Here is a 20,120-nt window from a genome sequence, read left to right as displayed (position 1 = left end):
GGATTTGGTGATGGACAGGGAGGCCTGGCGTGCTGCAATTCATGGGGTCGCAAAGAGTCGGACATGACTGAGCGACTGAACTAACTGATGTTTCAACTTGTCTATTTGTTTCATATGTTATTTTTCCTTCCTTTGTCCTTTTTTCTCTGAATTCACCTACTCTAAAGAGATATTCTCCTGCCTGCATTGAAGAAAAATCTGCCACATTTTGAGAGGACAAAATGATGAGGACTGGATACATTTTCTAAACTCAAATCAAAACCCAGTCAACAGTAATTATGAAAACAGGAGCACTTTAGTCCCACAACTTTAAGGAACTAATATCAGTCAATAACCAGTGATCTTGGAAGCAGAATCTAAATCTCAAATAAGACTGCTGCCGAGGTGAACACCTCAATGTTAGCCTCGTGAGACTCTATGAAGAAGATCAGACAAACACATGCTTAGACTCCTGACCCACACAAACTCTGAGATGATAAATTTGTGTTGTACTGAGCTACCAAATTTGTGGTAATTTGTTCTGTATCAATAAAAACCTAATATATACAGAAATATAATCTATCCAAATGAAGCACGACATTAAACAGGCTAAAAATAAAAATGAACAGAGTTTCTAATTTATAGGAAACTAAGAAAGAAGGTAGAGGCAAAAAAATTCTGAAAATCAAAGACTGAAAAAAATTATATTCTGATCTAAGGATCTCAGAAAACTCTAAGCAGGATGAACACACACACACACACACACACTCACTCATATACACACTTAAACACAACAAAATAAACTATAATAAAATTACTGAAAACCAATAATAAAAGAAGCAACCTTAAAAAGCAGCCAGTGAAAAAGGACATATTACCAGTAGATGAACAATGATTTTTTAAATGGAAGATGTTTTTATAAGACTTTTCATAAGAAACTATGAGACAGAAGACAAAGGATGAACTTCTTTAAAGGGCTGACAAGTGTATCCTAAAGCTAGGGAGGTGATGAAAGCCGACTGGAGGCAGCATTAGGTGCAGCAGTATATGCCCATCTCGGAGGTGGTCATGGTACAAGATGTGAATTATGCTTAGTGTTCAAAGCTCTGTTCTCCTCAACCTAAATGAATCTGGGCTGTGGTTTTGGCTTCTTTTCGGTCATCTTTGTACCTTTTCTGATTCTGAACTTGGCCCCACCCCTTCTAGGAGTTGGGCTGAGCCCCTAGCAGTGTCTCTTAGAGGTACTCAAACAGCTTTCAACACATTTACTTAGATCAAAAAAAAAAAAAAAATTGGTTTCTCTAAATGGGCAACTGGAAACACTATAAAAAACAGGAAAATTTTCAATTTATTTCTTATTCACCTTATTTCCATATCATCATTTTAACATGGTGTGAAGCTGAGGTCAAGTTAACTGTACTTTTCTAAGGCATTTTAGACATGTATTTCATCACAATTTAAACAGATCTTAGAGTTTTGCTTCAAAACTTCTCTCATTCATGCATTACTCAGCTATTCCATATTCTGTTCATTTCTTCACTGGATTATTGTTACAGGCTGAATTTTGTGCCCCACATTGATATGTTGAAGCCATAATCTCCAGTACCTGAAAATCTAACTATATATGGAAACTGGGTCTTTGAAGAGGTAGCTAAAACAAGGCCAATGGGGTTGGCCCTGATTCAATCTGACTAGAGTAGAAAAAATTTGAACACACACAGAGACACTGGGCAGTGGTGGGTAGAAGTGTGTGCACAGAAGAAAGGCTGTGTGAGGACACAGCAAGAAAGTGGCTATCTGCAACCAAAGAAAGAGGCTTCAGAAGAAACCAAACCTGCTGACACATTGATCTTTTACCTCTAGCCTCCAGAACTATGAGAAGAATCAACTTCTGTTATTTAAGCCCCCTAGTCTGTGCTATTTTGTTTCCATAGCCCTAGTGTACTAATATAACTACTAAAAATCATAAAGGAACTGGAACATGGCCTTCAGACTTCTTACCAGCTAGGAGAGTGATCTAAAGATCCACAGAACTCAGAGTTACTTGAGATCTCTCAGTCCCTTAAGGGATTTGAGTGAATTTGGCTTAAACCTTCAGTTTCATAGAATGAAATCCATTTCTTTTCATTTATTTCATTTAATTTCCTTTCATTTAATGAGTTGTTCTGCTGAATAATAAGTTATTCTGCTATTCTATCCTTTTACAGTGAAGTCTAAGCATATTGCTGCGTTGTTTGGAACTCATTTGCCATCTCCTGATTGCTTATATGCAGAGCCTATGTTCTTTTCAGCATGCCCCCTCCACAATTTTCTCCCTCCACCATTCAACATACATATCACAACTAAAGTCGCCTACAGCACACAGCCCTGATGAGCGTGGCAGACTCACTGTCTTATACCTAGGCATTTGGCCCAAAGGTATGAATTGCTATGCCTTTGCCAACTTCTTCACCACTCTCTGTGGGTCAGTCCTCTCGTCTCTTGATCCACCCTCCATAGACAACTTTCAGTTTCTTCAGTCTCTCTCACAGTGTTTGGCACAAAGTAGATACTCAGTAACTATGTGATAAATAAATATATGAACCAGTGAACAAAAAATATCCATTTCAAAACCTTCCAAGGAATGTCAACACTTAGAAGATAAAAGTCCACAATAATCCTGATGCCAGGGGCCCCCAGAATCTGTGCCCAACCTATTTATCCCAACTTCTCGGTGGTCCCCGCTCCCCAATTTCAGACATCCTCAACTCTTGTCAGAAACATTAAGGCAGGCCCAGAATCCTGGAGGCAATAGGTAAGGATGATGAGAGTGGGCTAGGCCTCTAACTTTACCTGTGTGAATGCTGGTGCTCTTGAGTAATTTTTCTTTTTTGCTCTCTTTCCACCTGGAAGGAAGCAGAGTATCCATGAGCCTCACGGATATACTCCAAAATAGGCAACAATTCAAGGCAGTGGCCAGAAAAGAACATTATCCAGTTAAATTCTATGTTAAACAGAGGGTTTGTAATTTCCTCCTTTTTAAAGGATAACTCAAATGAGGAAAAAATGGGCATGATGAGATCTAAGGACCATGGTCTCTTCTAGCTAAAAATTCTTCTACCAGATGTTCCATCTCCCACCCTGAACTTTGGAATCTTGTAGCATTTTCCCTTCAAGAATTCTCGAATGTCATTTTCTCAGACAAATACAAAAACTATGGCCTGGAAAGGGGCAGTGATTTCCCCGGGATCACCCAGCAACTACAGGAAAAAACAGAACTAAAACCCAGGTTTCCTGGAGGGTGAGCTTGCTCTTTACACAGCAACCCCATCGTGTGGAAGGTGGGAAGGGGGAGGCACTTGTTCTGAACAGCCTTCAACTCCAGTCCTCTCCCAACTGATCCACAGGGGATCTGCAGTAACAGGCTTTGATTAAGCTTTAGCTATGTCAGTCACTCAGTGGTGTCTGACTCTTTGTGACACCATGAACTGTAGCCTCCCAGGCTTCTCTGTTCATGGAATTCTCCAAGCAAGAATAATGGAGGGGATTGTCATTCCCTTCAGAGGATCTTCCTGACACAGGGGTCAAATCAGGTCTACTGTATTATAGACAGATTGTTTACTATCTGAGCCACCAGGGAAGCCTGTGAGAGCCCTTATTCTTAGAATATGGTCTCAGGTAGACACAGGAGAAGGGGTGTGAAGGCAGCATGAGAAGAAATCAGAGGTTCCGATGAGAAAACCCTGTCTTCCTGAGGACTTGCCACATGGGATTATGGGACAAATGTAACTGTTTTCCTTCAAATTTCCATAAAATGATTTATTTATATTTTTATTTTGGGGAAAAATCATATAAAATTAAAAACATATGCTTACCAATGAAAATAAAATATGGCAACAATGAAAATTGCAGAAAGAATATCCATGAGAATCCACACAAACAAATAGTACTTTGGTGTCTGCAAAGCAGAGAACACAGTTAAGGACTGACAGCTGGAAGGGAATGTAGATCATGTGGGTCAAGTCCCTTGCTTGGCTGTCAGGGATGGAGCAGGGGCAGAGCAGGGAGAGGAACCTTAATCCTGAGGTTGGGTCGAACACAGAGAATACCTGCTGCTCACCTAACATGTAATCTCCCCTTACATGTGCCAAGGGCTCTACAAGGACTAAAATACTTCACATGCTTCATTTCCCCGGACCCTCAACACAAGTCTGAGGGAGTCACAGAGATGTCACAGAACAAGTCTTCTCTAGACCCAGGACTACACCCCAAGTTCCTTGGCTTCCAGTGCTCTATGTGTTCATGGCACACCCTCCCAAACCTGGCCGTGCATTCAAATCTACCTGAGCAGCAGCCTTTCATAATACAGCTTCCTGGGCCTCACTACAGACTCAGAAGTTAGAACGTTGGCATTTTTTACAAGCTTCGCAGGAACAAGCAAACAGTCTGTGAACCAGCATTTAAGAATCCTTCTTCTAAATTGTCATGCTTCAAATCAGTTCAATTCAGTCGTTCAGTCATGTCCAACTCATTGCGACCCCATGAATCACACCACGCCAGGCCTCCCTGTCCATCACCAACACCTGGAGTCTACCCAAACCCATGTCCATTGAGTGATGCCATCCAGCCATCTCATCTGTCGTCCCCTCCTCCTCCTGCCCCCAATCCCACCAAGCATCAGGGTCTTTTCCAATGACTCAACTCTTCTCATGAGGTGGCAAAAGTATTGGATTTCAGCCTTAACATCAGTCCTTTCAATGAACATCCAGGACTGATCACCTTTAGGATGAACTGGCTGGATCTTCTTGCAGTCCAAGGGACTCTCAAGAGTCTTCTCCAACACCACAGTTCAAAAGCATCAATTCTTCAGTGCTCAGCTTTCTTCACAGTCCAACTCTCACATCCATATGTGACTACTGGAAAAACCATAGCCTTGACTAGATGGACCTTTGCTGGCAAAGTAGTGTCTCTGCTTTTGAATATGCTATCTATGTTGGTCATAACTTTCCTTCCAAGGAATAAGTGTCTTTTAATTTCATGGCTGCAATCACCATCTGCGGTGATTTTGGAGCCCAGAAAAATACGGACTCTCACTGTTTCCACTGTTTCCCCATCTATTTCCCATGAAGTGATGGGACCAGATGCCATAATCTTACTTTTCTGAATGTTGAGCTTTAAGCCAACTTTTTCACTCTCCTCCTTCACTTTCATCAAGAGGCTTTTTAGTTCCTCTTCACTTTCTGCCATAAGGGTGGTGTCGTCTGCATATCTGAGGTCATTGATATTTCTCCTGGAAATCTTGATTCCATCTTCTGCTTCTTCTGGCCCAGAGTTTCTCTGATATACTCTGTATATAGGTTAAATAAGCAGGGTGACAATCTACAGCCTTGACATACTCCTTTTCCTATTTGGAACCAGTCTGCTGTCCCAAGTCCAGTTCTAACTGTTGCTTCCTGACCTGCATACAAATTTCTCAAGAGGTAGGTCAGATGGTCTGGGATTCCCATCTCTTCCAGAATTTTCCACAGTTTATTGTAATCCACACAGTCAAAGGCTTTGACATAGTCAGTAAAGCAGAAATAGATGTTTTTCTGGAACTCTCTTGCTTTTTCCATGATCCAGGGGATGTTGGCCATTCTGGTTCCTCTGCCTTTTCTAAATACAGCTTGAACATCTGGAAGTTCACAGATCACATATTGCTGAAGCCTGGCTTGGAGAATTTTGAGCATTACTTTACTAGCGAGTGAGATGAGTACAATTGTGTGGTAGTTTGAGCATTCTTTGGCATTGCCTTTCTTTGGGATTGGAATGAAAACTGACCTTTTCCAGTCCTCTGGCCACTGCTGACGTTTCCAAATGTGCTGACATATTGAGTGCAGCACTTTCACAGCATCATCTTTCAGGATTTGAAATAGCTCAACTGGAATTCCATCACCTCCACTAGCTTTGTTCTTAGTGATGCTTTCTAAGGCCCACTTGACTTCACATTCCAGGTTGTCTGGCTCTAGATGAGTGATAACACCATCATGATTATCTGGGTCGTGAAGCTCTTTTTTGTACAGTTCTTCTGTGTATTCTTGCCACCTCTCCTTAATATCTTCTGCTTCTGTCAGGTCCATACCATTTCTGTCCTTTATCGAGCCCATCTTTGCATGAAATGCTCCCTTGGTATCTCTAATTTTCTTGAGGAGATCTCTAGTCTTTCCCATTCTGTTGTTTTCCTCTATTTCTTTGCATTGATCACTGAGGAAGGCTTTCTTATCTCTCCTTGCTATTCTTTGTAACTCTGCATTCAGATGCTTATATCTTTCCTTTTCTCCTTTGCTTTTCTCTTCTTTTCTTTTCACAGCTATTTGTAAGGCCTCCCAGACAGCCATTTTGCTTTTTTGCATTTCTTTTCCATGGGAACGGTCTGGATCCCTGTCTCCTGTACAATGTCACGAACCTCATTCCATAGTTCATCAGGCACTCTATCTATCACATCTAGTCCCTTAAATCTATTTCTCACTTCCACTGTATAACCACAAGGGATTTGATTTAGGTCATACCTGGTCTCGTGGTTTTCCCTACTTTCTTCAATTTAAGTCTGAATTTGGCAATAAGGAGTTCATGATCTGAGTCACAGTCAGCTCCTGGTCTTGTTTTTGTTGACTGTATAGAGCGTCTCCATCTTTGGCTGCAAAGAATATAATCAATCTGATTTCAGTGTTGACCATCTGGTGATGTCCATGTGTAGAGTCTTCTCTTGTGTTGTTGGAAGAGGGTGTTTGCTATGACCAGTGCGTTCTTTTGACAAAACTCTATTAGCCTTTGCCCTGCTTCATTCCGTATTCCAAGGCCAAATTTGCCTGTTACTCCAGGTGTTTCCTGACTACCTACTTTTGCATTCCAGTCCCCTATAATGAAAAGGACATCTTTTTTGGGTGTTAGTTCTAAAGGTCTTGTAAGTCTTCATAGAACCATTCAACTTCAGCTTCTTCAGCATTACTGGTAGGGGCATACGCTTGAATTACCGTGATATTGAATGGTTTGCCTTGGAAATGAACAGAAATCATTCCATCATTTTTGTCATATTGCTTCAGATAAACATACTGAAATTACAATTCTTAATTAATACGTCCATTTCTCTGGGCTCCTTGCCTGAATCACTGATTTCACAGAGCTCCATTGTCTAGGTTATCTTGCATGAGTTTTCTATCTCTACAGCTTTCTGTTTTTTGGTTTTGGCTGCACTGGATCTTCGTTGCTGCGCTCAGACTTTCTCTAGTTGCAGTGAGTGTGGTACTCGGGCTTCTATGTGGAGCTTCTCTTGTTGTAGAGCACAGGCTCTAGGTGTAGGGGCTTCAGTAGCTGCAGCACATGGGCTCAGTAGTTGTGGCATACACACAGGCTTAGTGGTTCTGTGCAGCCTGTGGAATCTTCCCATTCCACAAATCAAACCTGTGTCCTCTGCATTGGCAGGCAGATTCTTACCCACTGCACCATCAGGGAAGCCCTTAACTCCCTAGTTTGATTATCCCTTTCCACCTTCATCGCCTCTCCTCTAGTATTACCTGATGGTACTGGGACAACCATTTTTATTCTTTCGTATGCCATTTCCACCTTATCCCAAGGTCTTTCCTTGGACTTAACAACAGTGATAATAATAACAGCAACATGAGCAATCATGATAATGATGAGAACAACTAACATTAATGAGAACTTAAAGGAGCTAAGGAAGTGTCTCAAGCACTTTAAGGGTATTTTCAAAGCTTATCCTCACAACAGCTCTACTAGACAGGTACATGAAAGTGAAAGTGAAAGTCACTCAGTCATGTCTGACTCTTTGCAACCCCTTGGAATTCTCCAGGCCAGAATAGTGGAGAGGGTAGCCTTTCCCTTCTCCAGGGGATCTTTCCAACCAAGGGATCGAACCCAGGTCTCCAGCACTGCAGGCGGATTCTTTACCAGCTGAGCCACAAGGGAAGCCCAGACAAATACACTAGAAGCTCTTAAACCACTTCCGCTAAACTGAGGTTCTTCATCCCCTCTGGGAACCTGACTGATACATGTTTTGGCCTGCTCCAGGATGCCCATAAGGTGAACTGTAGAGTCACCAAGAATCAGTTATCCTTACTACCCAAATGGCTTAGAACAGTTGTACCAGTTGTTAACAACTGTGCAGTATAATTCAGTGTTACTAAAATCATTTTCAAGGAAACACATAAATCAGTGTTTTGAAAATCTTGTTGAAGACAGAAAAGGTCATTAAAATAATGAGCTCCAATTGACTTAAGTGTGAGAGAAACACTATGAAATGGGGTGGAGGAGGATTCTAAAAATCTGTATGGCTTCCTCATTCCAGTCATTTCTCCAAATGACTTCAAGTTCTTGTGTTCTAAGGAAACAAAACTTAGAAATCATAGCTGGTTCATTAGGTAGTATACACAAGCAAGAGAATACAGAATTCAATCAACTGAAACATACTCAAAGCAAATACCTGAATCTATGTCAAAAGTTGAATGAATATTTTAAATTAAAATGTGTGAGGTATGTGTGTGGTAGATTATTTATAAAAATGATCACAATATTCCTCCCCAAATGCAGGTCTTATGCAGTGTGACTCTGCTGTTCCTCTCTAATAAGAGGTAAAGTTTGTTTCTGTCCTGCCCCGCCATGAATCTGGACTTGACCATGTGATTATCTTTGGCCAATGGAACATTAGCAAACATCACAATGGGAGATCCTTCAAAAAAACATGCACTGGGGCTTGCCTTTCTCGCTGCTGAGAACCCAATGCAACCAGGTGAACATGCGCAAAAAAGCTGGGATATATGTATACCTATGCCTGACGCATGTTGAGGTTTGACAGAAAACAGCAAAATTCTGTAAAGCAACTATGCTTCAATAAAAAATAAATAAAATTTTTTAAAAAATGCTGGCTTCCTTGATGATGAGTAACCAAATGAAGAAAGACTGCAGTCATCCCAGGTAAGATTCAAGAAATACGGATGAGGCCATCCTTGATCACCCAGTCCAAACAAACTGGCTGAGACCAGAGAAATCACTCAATCGTCATACAGAATATGACAAATATTTGTCAGTTTTAAGTCATTAAGTATTAGATAGGTTTTTTAAACATAGTAAAATACTAATAGACTGTATATCATTTATCTCACAATTTCCCAGTTAAAATATTTGAATTAACAGACTGATAAGCAAAGAGGATTATGTTGGATAAAATTGCTTCTTTGTGGTATTTTTATCCCCAATTTACAAATAAACAAACTAAAGCCCAGACAGGTTAACTAACATTTCCAAGTTCACACAACAATCTTGGTAGGTAGAGCCAAGATTTGAACCTACATATTCTAATCCAGAGTACGGGCTGCTTAGGAAGGTCCCTGGGATACTGGCCCCATCTCCCTAAACAAATTGACCTTGGGTTCTTTAAAAAATCGCAAGCCAGGTGTAGAAAGAAGTTTTTTACTTACAACTTTTACACTCTTTGAATTTTGAATCATATGAATTTATTATCAATTCAAGTATTAAAATGAAAAGTTTTACTTTGTAAAGTTTTATTTAATATATCCAAAAAGACAACTTCGAAAAACAACTGATTTAGGGAGACAAGATTATGGAGGGGTGTACTGCTTTCTAATTTATGTATTTTTATAATGATTAAATTTTATATAACAAACAAGTTTACTTTGCAATCAATTTTTAAAAACAAAAATGTTAGAGAAGTTTATAGTACATACATGAAGCAGGATAGTATAAAAGTGAAGTGAAGTCGCTCAGTCGTGTCTGACTCTTAGCGACCCCATGGACTGCAGCCCACCAGGCTCCTCTGTCCATGGGATTTTCCAGGCAAGAGTACTGGAGTGGGGTGCCACTGCCTTCTCCGGGGCAGGATAGTCAGGGGACAGACAAATGGAGAGGCTTCACCTATACCAAGGGACCTGCCTTTTCGGTAGGAGACCCTACCAAAAGCTGCCCAAGACACCAAGGAAGAAAGGGTAAGCAGTTTTACACTGACACAATACGGCCTCAATACAGTTCTGGCCCTATGAGACTGTGCCCTTGGCCCTGATCACCTCGCACCTGCTCCTGACCCTGACCAAGTCAGAAACAAGGGCTAGGGAGGCTGGAGGGATGGAGAAAGCAACCTAAAATATTTAGGTTTCTGTGCCTAAAGTTTTAACATTCAGTGTAGTTAAGAGTTTGGGTTATTTTTGACTAGACACTTTGATCCTGAATTGAGACTTTTTGGTCACAAACTGGTACTTTAAAAAACTTTTGCAGGGAAGACACAGAGTCTGTGTCTCTCCATGCCTAAGATACTCACCAGACACTGGTGGAGACTCCCCACAGTGAAGCAGACAGGAGAAGACCCAGGGGTGATCAGGTACTAGGTAGGGAAGAGTGGGGGAGGTCTAGGCCAGGGGACTGTCAAGGCTGATGGGCTGCTGGGGGACAACGAGACCTGGGTGGTGGGGGCGCAGTTCAGGCACTGGAAGAGGAAGGCTTGCTTGGTGGGGAGGAGGAGGGATCCTTAGGGGTTCAGACACCATTAGCAGAAGTACCTGAGGTTCCCCTTATACTTGTCCCCAGGGAGATCCCTGGGACCCCAGGCCTGGTCCCTTGCCCTCAGGGGCTTCCTCCAACCTCTGGAGCCCTCTCCACCTTCTCAGACAAACCCTCTCCACTGTGGGGCATCATCCACCTCCAGGGAATCCTCCACCCTTCAAGGCCCCCTCCACCCAGGGAGGTCCTTTAAGCATGAGACAGAGTGGGGAGAAGAAAAGGGCAGGCAGGCTGGAAGCAGCTCCCATGGGGTTTGAGGACCAGGAAACTGCCTGGTGTTCCCCTACCCACTCAGCCCCAGGAACCTCCTGAGGCACCATGCCCAGCCTTCTGCCCTCCAGGGCCTGGTTTCCTAGTCCCTCTGGGCAGTCCTGTGAGGTCCCCCTCATCCCTCCAGGGGCCCAATCAACCCTCTGGACCAGGCTTTCCACCCCCTAAGACCCCTACCCCTGCCCTCCAGGGCCCTCTCTTCCCTCTGGGCCCTTTCCTTCCTCCAGGTTAAGCCGTCCGCCCTCTGGAGCCCTCTGGGTATCCTCAGCCCACATAGGTCTGCCAGGCACAAGAAGGAGGGAAGAGGAGAGGGAGCAATTCCTGAAGGGGGAGTGTCCCTCAGGATGTGGAGGAGCAAGAACCTGTCTAGTGTTCCCCTACCTCCTCAGCCCAGGGAGTCTCCTGGGGACCCAGGCCTGATCCTCCACACCCCCAAACTGGAGGCACAGAATAGGCTCCCTTAGCTGGGTGGAGCGGGGGACACTCCCCATCCCTACCCAGCACCTTTTTTGGAGGCAAGGGTCCTGAATAAGGATGTTCACTCAGTTCAGTTCAGTTCAGTTCAGTCACTCAGTCGTGTCCAACTCTTTGCAACCCCATGAATTGCAGCACGCCAGGCCTCCCTGTCCATCACCAACTCCTGGAGTTCACTCAAACTCATGTCCATTGAGTCGGTGATGCCATCCAGCCATCTCATCCTCTGTCGTTCCCTTCTCCTCCTGCCCCCAATCCCTCCCAGCGTCAGGGTCTTTTCCAATGACTCAACTCTTCTCATGAGGTGGCAAAAGTATTAGAGTTTCAGCTTTAGCATCAGTCCTTCCAATGAACATCCAGGACTGATCACCTTTAGGATGAACTGGCTGGATCTTCTTGCAGTCCAAGGGACTCTCAAGAGTCTTCTCCAACACCACAGTTCAAAAGCATCAATTCTTCAGCGCTCAGCTTTCTTCACAGTCCAACTCTCACATCCACACATGACCACAGAAAAAACCATAGCCTTGACTAGATGGACTTTTGCTGGCAAAGTAATGTCTCTGCTTTTGAATATGCTATCTATGTTGGTCATAACTTTCCTTCCAAGGAGTAAGTGTCTTTTAATTTCATGGCTGCAATTTCCATCTGCAGTGACTTGGGAGCCCAAAAAAATAAAGTCTGACACTGTTTCCAATGTTTCCCCATCTATTTGCCATGAAGTGATGGGACTGGATGCCATGATCTTCGTTTTCTGAATGTTGAGCTTATTTAAGCCAACTTTTTCACTCTCCTCTTTCACTTTCATCAAGAGGCTTTTTAGTTCTTCTTCACTTTCTGCCATAAGGGTGGTGTCGTCTGCATATCTGACATAATTAATATTTCTCCTGGAAATCTTGATTCCAGCTTGTGCTTCAGCCCAGTGTTTCTCATGATGTACTCTGCATATAAGTTAAATAAGCAGGGTGACAATATACAGCCTTGACATACTCCTTTTCCTATTTGGGACCAGTCTGTTGTTCCATGTCCAGTTCTAACTGTTGCTTCCTGACCTGCTTATAGGTTTCTCAAGAGGCAGGTCAGGAGGTCTGGTATTCCCATCTCTTTCACAATCTTCCACAGCTTATTGTGATCCACACAGTCAAAGGCTTTTGGCATAGTCAATAAAGCAGAAATAGATGTTTTTCTGGAACTCTCTTGCTTTTTCCATGATCCAGCAGATGTTGGCAATTCGATCTCAGGTTCCTCTGCCTTTTCTAAAACCAGCTTGATCATCTGGAAACTAATGGTTCATGTATTGCTGAAGCCTGGCTTGGAGAATTTTGAGCATTACTTTACTAGCGTGTGAGATGAGTGCAATTGTGCAGTAGTTTGAGCATTCTTTGGCATTGCCTTTCTTTGGGATTGGAATGAAAACTGACCTTTTCCAGTCCTCTGGCCATTGCTGAGTTTTCCCAATTTACTGGCATATTGAGTGCACCACTTTAACAGCATCATCTTTCAGGATTTGAAAGAGCTCAACTGGAATTCCATCACCTCCACTAGCTTTGTTCATAGTGATATTTTCTAAGGTCCACTTGATTTCACATTCCAGGATGTCTGGTTCTAGGTCAGTGATCACACCATCGTGATTATCTGGGTCATGCAGCTCTTTTTTGTACAGTTTTCCTGTGTATTCCTGCCACCTCTTCTTAATATCTTCTGCTTCTGGTAGGTCCATACCATTTCTGGTAGGTCCTTTATTGTGCCCATCTTTGTATGAAATGTTCCCTTGGTATCTCTAATTTTCTTGAAGAGATCTCTAGTCTTTCCCATTCTGTTGTTTTCCTCTATTTCTTTGCATTGATCACTGAAGAAGGCTTTCGTATCTCTCCTTGCTATTCTTTGTAACTCTGCATTCAGATGCTTATATCTTTCCTTTCCTCCTTTGCTTTGTACTTCTCTTCTTTTCACAGCTATTTGTAAGGCCTCCTCCAACAGCCATTTTGCTTTTTTGCATTTATTTTCCACGGGGATAGTCTGGATCCCTGTCTCCTGTACAATGTCACGAACCTCATTCCATAGTTCATCAGGCACTCTGTCTATCAGATCTAGGCCCTTAAATATACTTCTCACTTCCACTGTATAATCATAAGGGATTTGATTTAGGTCATACCTGAATGGTCTAGTGGTTTTCCCCACTTTCTTCAATCTACCTAAATCTCACTCCAGCTGTTGTGCCACTGCTTAAACCCTTCCCAACCTAAGCCCAGGATTTTTCTGCCTTTTTTTTTCCTATTGTTGTTATTTGGGGGTTTTTTGAAGAAAAACAAATAAAAGGCATCCAGATTGGAAAAGAAGAAGTAAAACTCTCTTTCTTTGCAGATGATATGATACTATACATAGAAAATCCTAAAGATGCCCCCAGAAAAGTACTAGAGCTAATCAATGGACACAGTAAAATGGCAGGATATAAAAATTATACATAGAAATTCCTTGCATTAATATACACTAAAAAAGAAAAATCAAAAAAAGAAATTAAGGAAATAAGCCCATTCACCATTGTAACAAAAATAATCAAATACCTAGGAATAAACCTAACTAAAGACACAAGAGATTTGTATGCAGAAAACTATGAGACACTGATGAAAGAACTTGAAGATGGCACAGATGAAAAGATATACCATGCTCCTGGATTAGAAGAATTAATATTGTGTAAATGACAAAAGCAATCTACAGAGTCAAACAATCCCTTTCAAACTACCAATGTATTCCTCACAGAACTAGAGCAAAAAAATTCATAATTTGTATGGAAACACAAAAGATCCCAAACAGTGAAAATAATCTTCAGAAAGAAAAATGGAGCTGGAAGAATCTATCTTTCTGACTTCAGACTATACTACAAACCTACAGTCATCCAGACAAAGATGGTACTGGCACAAAAACAGAAATACAGATGAATGGAACAAGATTAAAAGGCCAGAGATAAACTCATGCATCTGTGGTCACCTTATCTTTGACATAAAAGGCAAGAATATACAATGAAGAAAACACAATCTCTTCAGTAAGTGGTACTGGGAAAGCTGGACAGCTACATGTAAAAGAAAGAAACTGGAACACCACCTACCTAACCCTATACACAAAAAATAAACTCCAAATGGATTAAAGATTTAAATATAAGGCCAGAAACTGTAAAGCTCCTAGAGAATAACATACACAGCACACTCCTGGACATAAATCACAGCAAGATCCTCTGTGAACCACCTCCTAGAATAATGGAAATAAAAACAAAAATAAACAAATGGGGTCTAATTAAACTTAAAAGATTTTTTTAAAGCAAAGGAAACTAAATAAAAAGACAACCCTCAGAATGGGAGAAAATAATAGAAAACGAATCAACTGACATAAATCTCCAAAATATACAAGCAGCTTATACAGATCAATACCAGAGAAACAAACAACCCAACTAAAAAATAAGCAGAAGACATAAACAGACATTTCTCCAAAGAAGACATACAGATGGTTATTAAACACATAAAAAGATGTTCAACAATGCTCATTATTAGAGAAATGCAAATCAATACTACAATGGGGTATCACCTCAAACCAGTCAGAAAGGCTATCATCGAACTATAAATGTTGGAGAGGGTGTGAAGCAAAGAAAACCCTCTTGCACTGTTGGTAGGAATGCAAATTGGTACAGGCACTATGGAGAATAGCATGTAGATTCCTTAAAAAACTAGGAATAAAACTACCACATGACCCAATAATCTCACTACTGGGCATACAGCCTGAGAAAAACCACAATTGAAAAAGATACAGGTACCCCAATGTTCATCACAGCACTATTTACAATGATAGGACAGGGAACCAACCTAGATGTCCATCAATAGATGAATGGATAAAGAAGTTGTGGTACATACATACAATGGAATATTACTCAGCCATAAAAAGGAATGGATCTGAGTCAATTCTAATGAGGTGAATGAACCAAGGGTCTATTATACAGAGTGAAGTAAGTCAGAAGGAGAAAAACAAATACCATATATTAATGCATATATATATATGGAATCTAGAAAGATGGTACTGATAAACCTATTTGCAGAGCAGCAATGGAGACACAGACATACAGAACAGATTTATGGACACAGTGGGGGAAGGGGAGGAAGGGACAAATTGAAAGAGTTGAAACATTACCATACGTAAAATAGACAGCCAGTGGAATTTGCTATATGACACAGGGAGCTCAAATCCGGTGCTCTGTGATAATCTAGAGGGCTGGGATGGGGTGAGAGGTGGGAAGGAGGTTCCAGAGGGAGGGGACATATGCATACCTATGGCTGATTCATGCTGATGTATGGCGGAGACTAACACAATATTGTAAAGCAATTATCATCCATTTAAAAATAAATTTAAGTAAAAAAATAAAATATATCAGTCAGGATAGTTTAAACTACATCTCAGTAATAAACCAAGACAAAAATTTCAATGAAAAAAGTCTACAACAAATTCTGGAGAGGATGTGGAGAAAAGGCAACCTTCTTGCACTGTTGGTGGGAATGTAAATTGACACAGCCACTATGGAGAACAATACGGAGATTCCTTAAAAAACTAGGATAAGACTACCATATGATCCAGCAATTGCACTACAAGGCATAGACCAAATCCAAAACCTGACAAAATCATAATTCAAAAAGACACACGTACCCCAATGTTCACTGTAGCACCATTCGTAATAGCTGGGACATGGAAGCAATCTAGATGTCCATCAACAAATGAATGGATGAAGAAGTTGTGTTACATACAAAACAATGGAACATTACTCAGCCATAAAATGGAATACATTTGAGTCAGTTGTAGTGAGGCGGATGAACCTAGAGCCTATTATTATTATACAGAGTGAAGTAAGTCAGATAGAAAAAAACAAATATCGTATATTAATGCATACACATGGAATCTAGAAAAATGGTACTGATGAATCTATCTGCAGGGCAGGAATAGAGGTGCAGAAATAGAGAACACATTTGTGGACACAGTGGGGGAAGGGGAGGGTGGGATGAATGAGAAAGCAGCACTTAAACATATATATTACCATATGTAAAACAGATAACTAATGATGGGAAGTTGCTGTAAAACAGAGTGTTCTCAATCCAGTGCTCTGTGACAACCTAGAGGGGTGGGGTGGAGTGGGGTGGTAGGTGAGAGGGATGTTCAAGAGGGAGGGGACGTATGCATATTTATGGCTTGATTCACACTGTTGTATACAAGAAGCCAACACAACACTGCAAAGCAATTATCCTCCAACTAAAAAAAAATAACCTATCTAAGAGTGACTTAAAAAGCTATGGGATCTGAGTGAGATCTCATTCAGGGGAAGGGAAAGACCTAGCTCAGAGCAATTTAAACAGTCAGTGGAGAGAAACTGTTTTCTGATGCTGACTGTCCCACTCAGTCTACATAGTCTATACCAATTAGAAAAACAGGCTCTTCAGTCGTTAAGTGGTTAGGTAAGGTTCTCTCCATAAAAATAATAAGTGAAGGGATTTAGCTGGGATTACAACTCAAGACTTCAGGTCCTCAATTCTCTGGCCATAAGCAATAGCAGGACAGAAGAGAAAATCAAACTAGGTGGCTGGACACTTGCTCATCTTTTCTAAAGCATTTTGCTTAGGACACACAGTGCTTACTTTGGAGTCAAGTACACTGGGTTTGCTCCCCACACCTCATGCCACTGTCATTGTTGCTGTGCCTTCAGGAAAGTGAGGCTGCAGTAACACACCTCTGGAGTCAGACCTCATTCTGAATCTTGCATCATGTGACGCTTCATATTCTCCACACGGATACTCCCAGTGGCTAACTCAGAGGTTTAAAAACTACATAATGCATGAAAGGCACATTGTGAGGATTCAATAAACAGCAATTATTACACCAATAGTAATTTCCCCCTGAAAATCACAGAAGGATCTAGGTGAGAGAAGGGAGAATGGCACATCTCCAATCTCACATGAGCCTCTGTCTTAAGTAGCTACCCTGGGGAGTGTATAATGGACAATGTCAGGGTTGGTGGGGGACAGAGACTTCTATTGTACCAGACTTGGAAGGACAATCTAGACAACCAGCTCACCATGAAGTAGGAAGGTTGAGTCATCTCATTCAGGACCTGAATGTTGTCTGTGGTCACGGAGGGAATCCTGGAGCACCAGGCCAGTGAGAAGAGCCAAGGTTCATTGACAAGGTATAAGTTGATACTTATGTTAGCTGCTCTATATTCTCTAGGAAAAATAAAAAGAACCCACAGGAGATTCAGAGTTAATCTCACTCTCATCACCTAAGAGGGAAACAGTCACTATAGTTGCCTACATCACCAGAAGTAGGTGAGAGTAGGACAACCTATGATATGACAGGCAGAATTAACTCATATTGCGATGAGATAAAGGACTGCATTTAATACCTTTGCTACTATGCCAGCAGTAGTATTTTAGTAAATTGGTTTCCTCAAGGAAAGAAAAATGAAGGAGGGAAGAAAGGAGGGGAGGGAGGGAGGAAGGAAAGTGGGGGGGGAGGGAAAAAATGGAAAGCCCTAACAAATTCCTGATGGAACTTGTCAATTTCCATGGTATAAATACTCACAATTTGCTCCCATAAGCTGATATGCACCAGCTCCAGTACACTATTGGGCAGCAAACGTACTTACTTCCATCAGAGCACTTACCGTCCTCTACTCTATGTGCCTTCCTATCAACCTTCTCAACTTAACTGTAAGCAAATTAAAAGCAAAGACCATGTCTTATTCAACTTTGAATATTCAGTGCATGCATGCTAAGTCACTTCAGTCCTGTCTGACTGTTTGTGACCCTTTGGACTATAGCCCATTAAGCTCCTTTGTCCATGGGATTCCCCAGACAAGAATATTGGAGTGGGTTGCCATGCCCTCCTCCAGGGTATGTTCTCGACCCAGGGATAGAAAACGCATCTCTTAAGTCCCCTGCATTGGCAGGTGAGTTCTTTACCACTAATGCCACCTGGGAACCCTCTGTATATCCAGTGGTGGTGGTGGTGGTGGTTTACGTACCATAATACCTGCCTGCAGAAATACTTAAATGAAGGAATGAATAAATGAATACTAATAAATTAATACAAAATAATTTGAATATTTAAATTTCAAATTTAAAAAAACTTTACAAGCATGAGTAGGGGAGATGGAACACAGTACTTCCCAATGGCAGAATGAAATGTCAGTAAATATTTGTGCACTATCTGTAGAAACAGAAGGACATCTAGTCAAGTTGTCATCAGAGATTAAATTTCTCAGAAAATGCATCATGTAAGCGCCTTCAAAAGACTTTTTAACCCTGAGATGTTATAACATATTGAAAACAGCTCTGCACAAGCCTGGGGTTGAATTCCAGCTCTGTCACATACTAGCTTGGCAATTTCTTCGGCTCAGTGTATAAACCGTAAATAAAAATAACCATACAGCCTTTACAGGAGTGCTTGCAATTAGTTACCCAAAATGTTAGATTGTGTCTAAGACAATTCTACAGATCATTTAAAAATAAATTTAAAACCTAAAAATAAGTAAATGTTTTTTAAAGCTAAAAGTTTTTCTTAAACTTTTTTAAATTAACACACAAAAACCAATCACATGTCTGTATGTTAATAAGTATACAGAAATTGAAATGTAAAACAATACTATTTAAATCACACCAAAGAAAATTAAATAATTAGTCATAAACTTTAACAAAATAAATGAGGATCTGAAAATCTGTAAAATCTACAAGTCGCTCAATTGTGTCCAATACTTTGCAACCCAACGGACTACAGCTAGCCAGGCTTCTCTGTTCAAGGAATTCTCCAGGCAAGAAAACTGGAGTTGGTAGCCATTCCCTTCTCCAGGGGATCTTCCTGACTGAGAGATCGAACAAACATCTCTTACATTGCAGGTGGATTCTTTACCATCTGAGCCACCAGGGAAAAAAGAATATGTTTAAAACATGTGCCACAACTACTGAAGCTCAAACACCCTAGAGCCTGTGCTCCACAACAACAGAAGCCATAGTAATGAGAAGCCTGCACACAGCAACTAGAGAACAGCCCCCACTCACAGCAAGTAGAGACAAGCTAGTGCAACAACAAGACCCAGCACAGTCACAAATAAATAAATAAAATTATATAAAAAAATAAGAGAAATCTTTGAGATCTAAGAGCAAGACAAAGAACTTTTAGACTTGACATTAAAAGCATGATTCATAAAGGGTAAAACTGACAAATTAGACTCCATCTAAATTTTAAAATTCTGCTCTGTAGGAGACTCTGTTAAGAGGATGTTACAGTCTAGCCATACTGGGACAGAACATTTATAAATAACATATCCGACAAAGGACTAATACCTATATTATAGAGAGACCTCTCAAAACTCAATTAAAAAAAAAACAAACAAGCGATCCAGTTAGAAAGGACATGAAAAAACATTTCACTGAAGAGGATATACCATTGAGGAATAAGCACATAATTATATGTGCTACATCATTAGCCATCAGAGAATGAAAACTAAAACCACAATGAGATGTCATTACACACTTAAAATGGCTACCAAAAAGTAATGACAATGCCAAAAATTGCTAAGGATATAGAGACTCTGGGTCATTATATACTGCTGACAGGAACATAAAAGTTTCCCCCCAAAAGTCTGGCAGTTTCTCATAAAATTAGACAAGTAATTACCATAACCTAGCAACTATATTTGGAGAAGGCAATGGCACCCCATTCCAGCACTCTTGCCTGGAAAATCCCATGGACGGAGGAGCCTGGTAGGCTGCAGTCCATGGGGTCGCTGAGGGTCAGACACAACTGAGCGACTTCACTTTCACTTTTCA

At 41.1% G+C, this 20,120-nt stretch overlaps 1 protein-coding gene across 1 annotated transcript in view; it reads right to left on the bottom strand.

The window, feature by feature from the left end:
• The window catches only part of LOC104998189 (glycerophosphodiester phosphodiesterase domain-containing protein 4-like), a 129,963-nt gene that overhangs the window by 11,386 nt on the left and 98,457 nt on the right, over window positions 1-20,120 (bottom strand). Inside the window, exons 13-15 of the mRNA XM_010853255.1 lie at window positions 17,369-17,516; window positions 3,834-3,916; window positions 2,812-2,864 (exon numbers count right to left, since the gene is read on the bottom strand). Of these exons, the coding sequence (XP_010851557.1) occupies window positions 2,812-2,864; window positions 3,834-3,916; window positions 17,369-17,516 (284 nt within the window). The remainder of the gene's footprint in view (window positions 1-2,811; window positions 2,865-3,833; window positions 3,917-17,368; window positions 17,517-20,120) is intronic.

The sequence above is a fragment of the Bison bison genome, unplaced genomic scaffold, assembly GCF_000754665.1.
Source record: "Bison bison bison isolate TAMUID 2011002044 unplaced genomic scaffold, Bison_UMD1.0 scf7180017864324, whole genome shotgun sequence".
NCBI lineage: Eukaryota > Metazoa > Chordata > Mammalia > Artiodactyla > Bovidae > Bison > Bison bison.
This window is presented reverse-complemented; position numbering and strand designations above follow the sequence as displayed.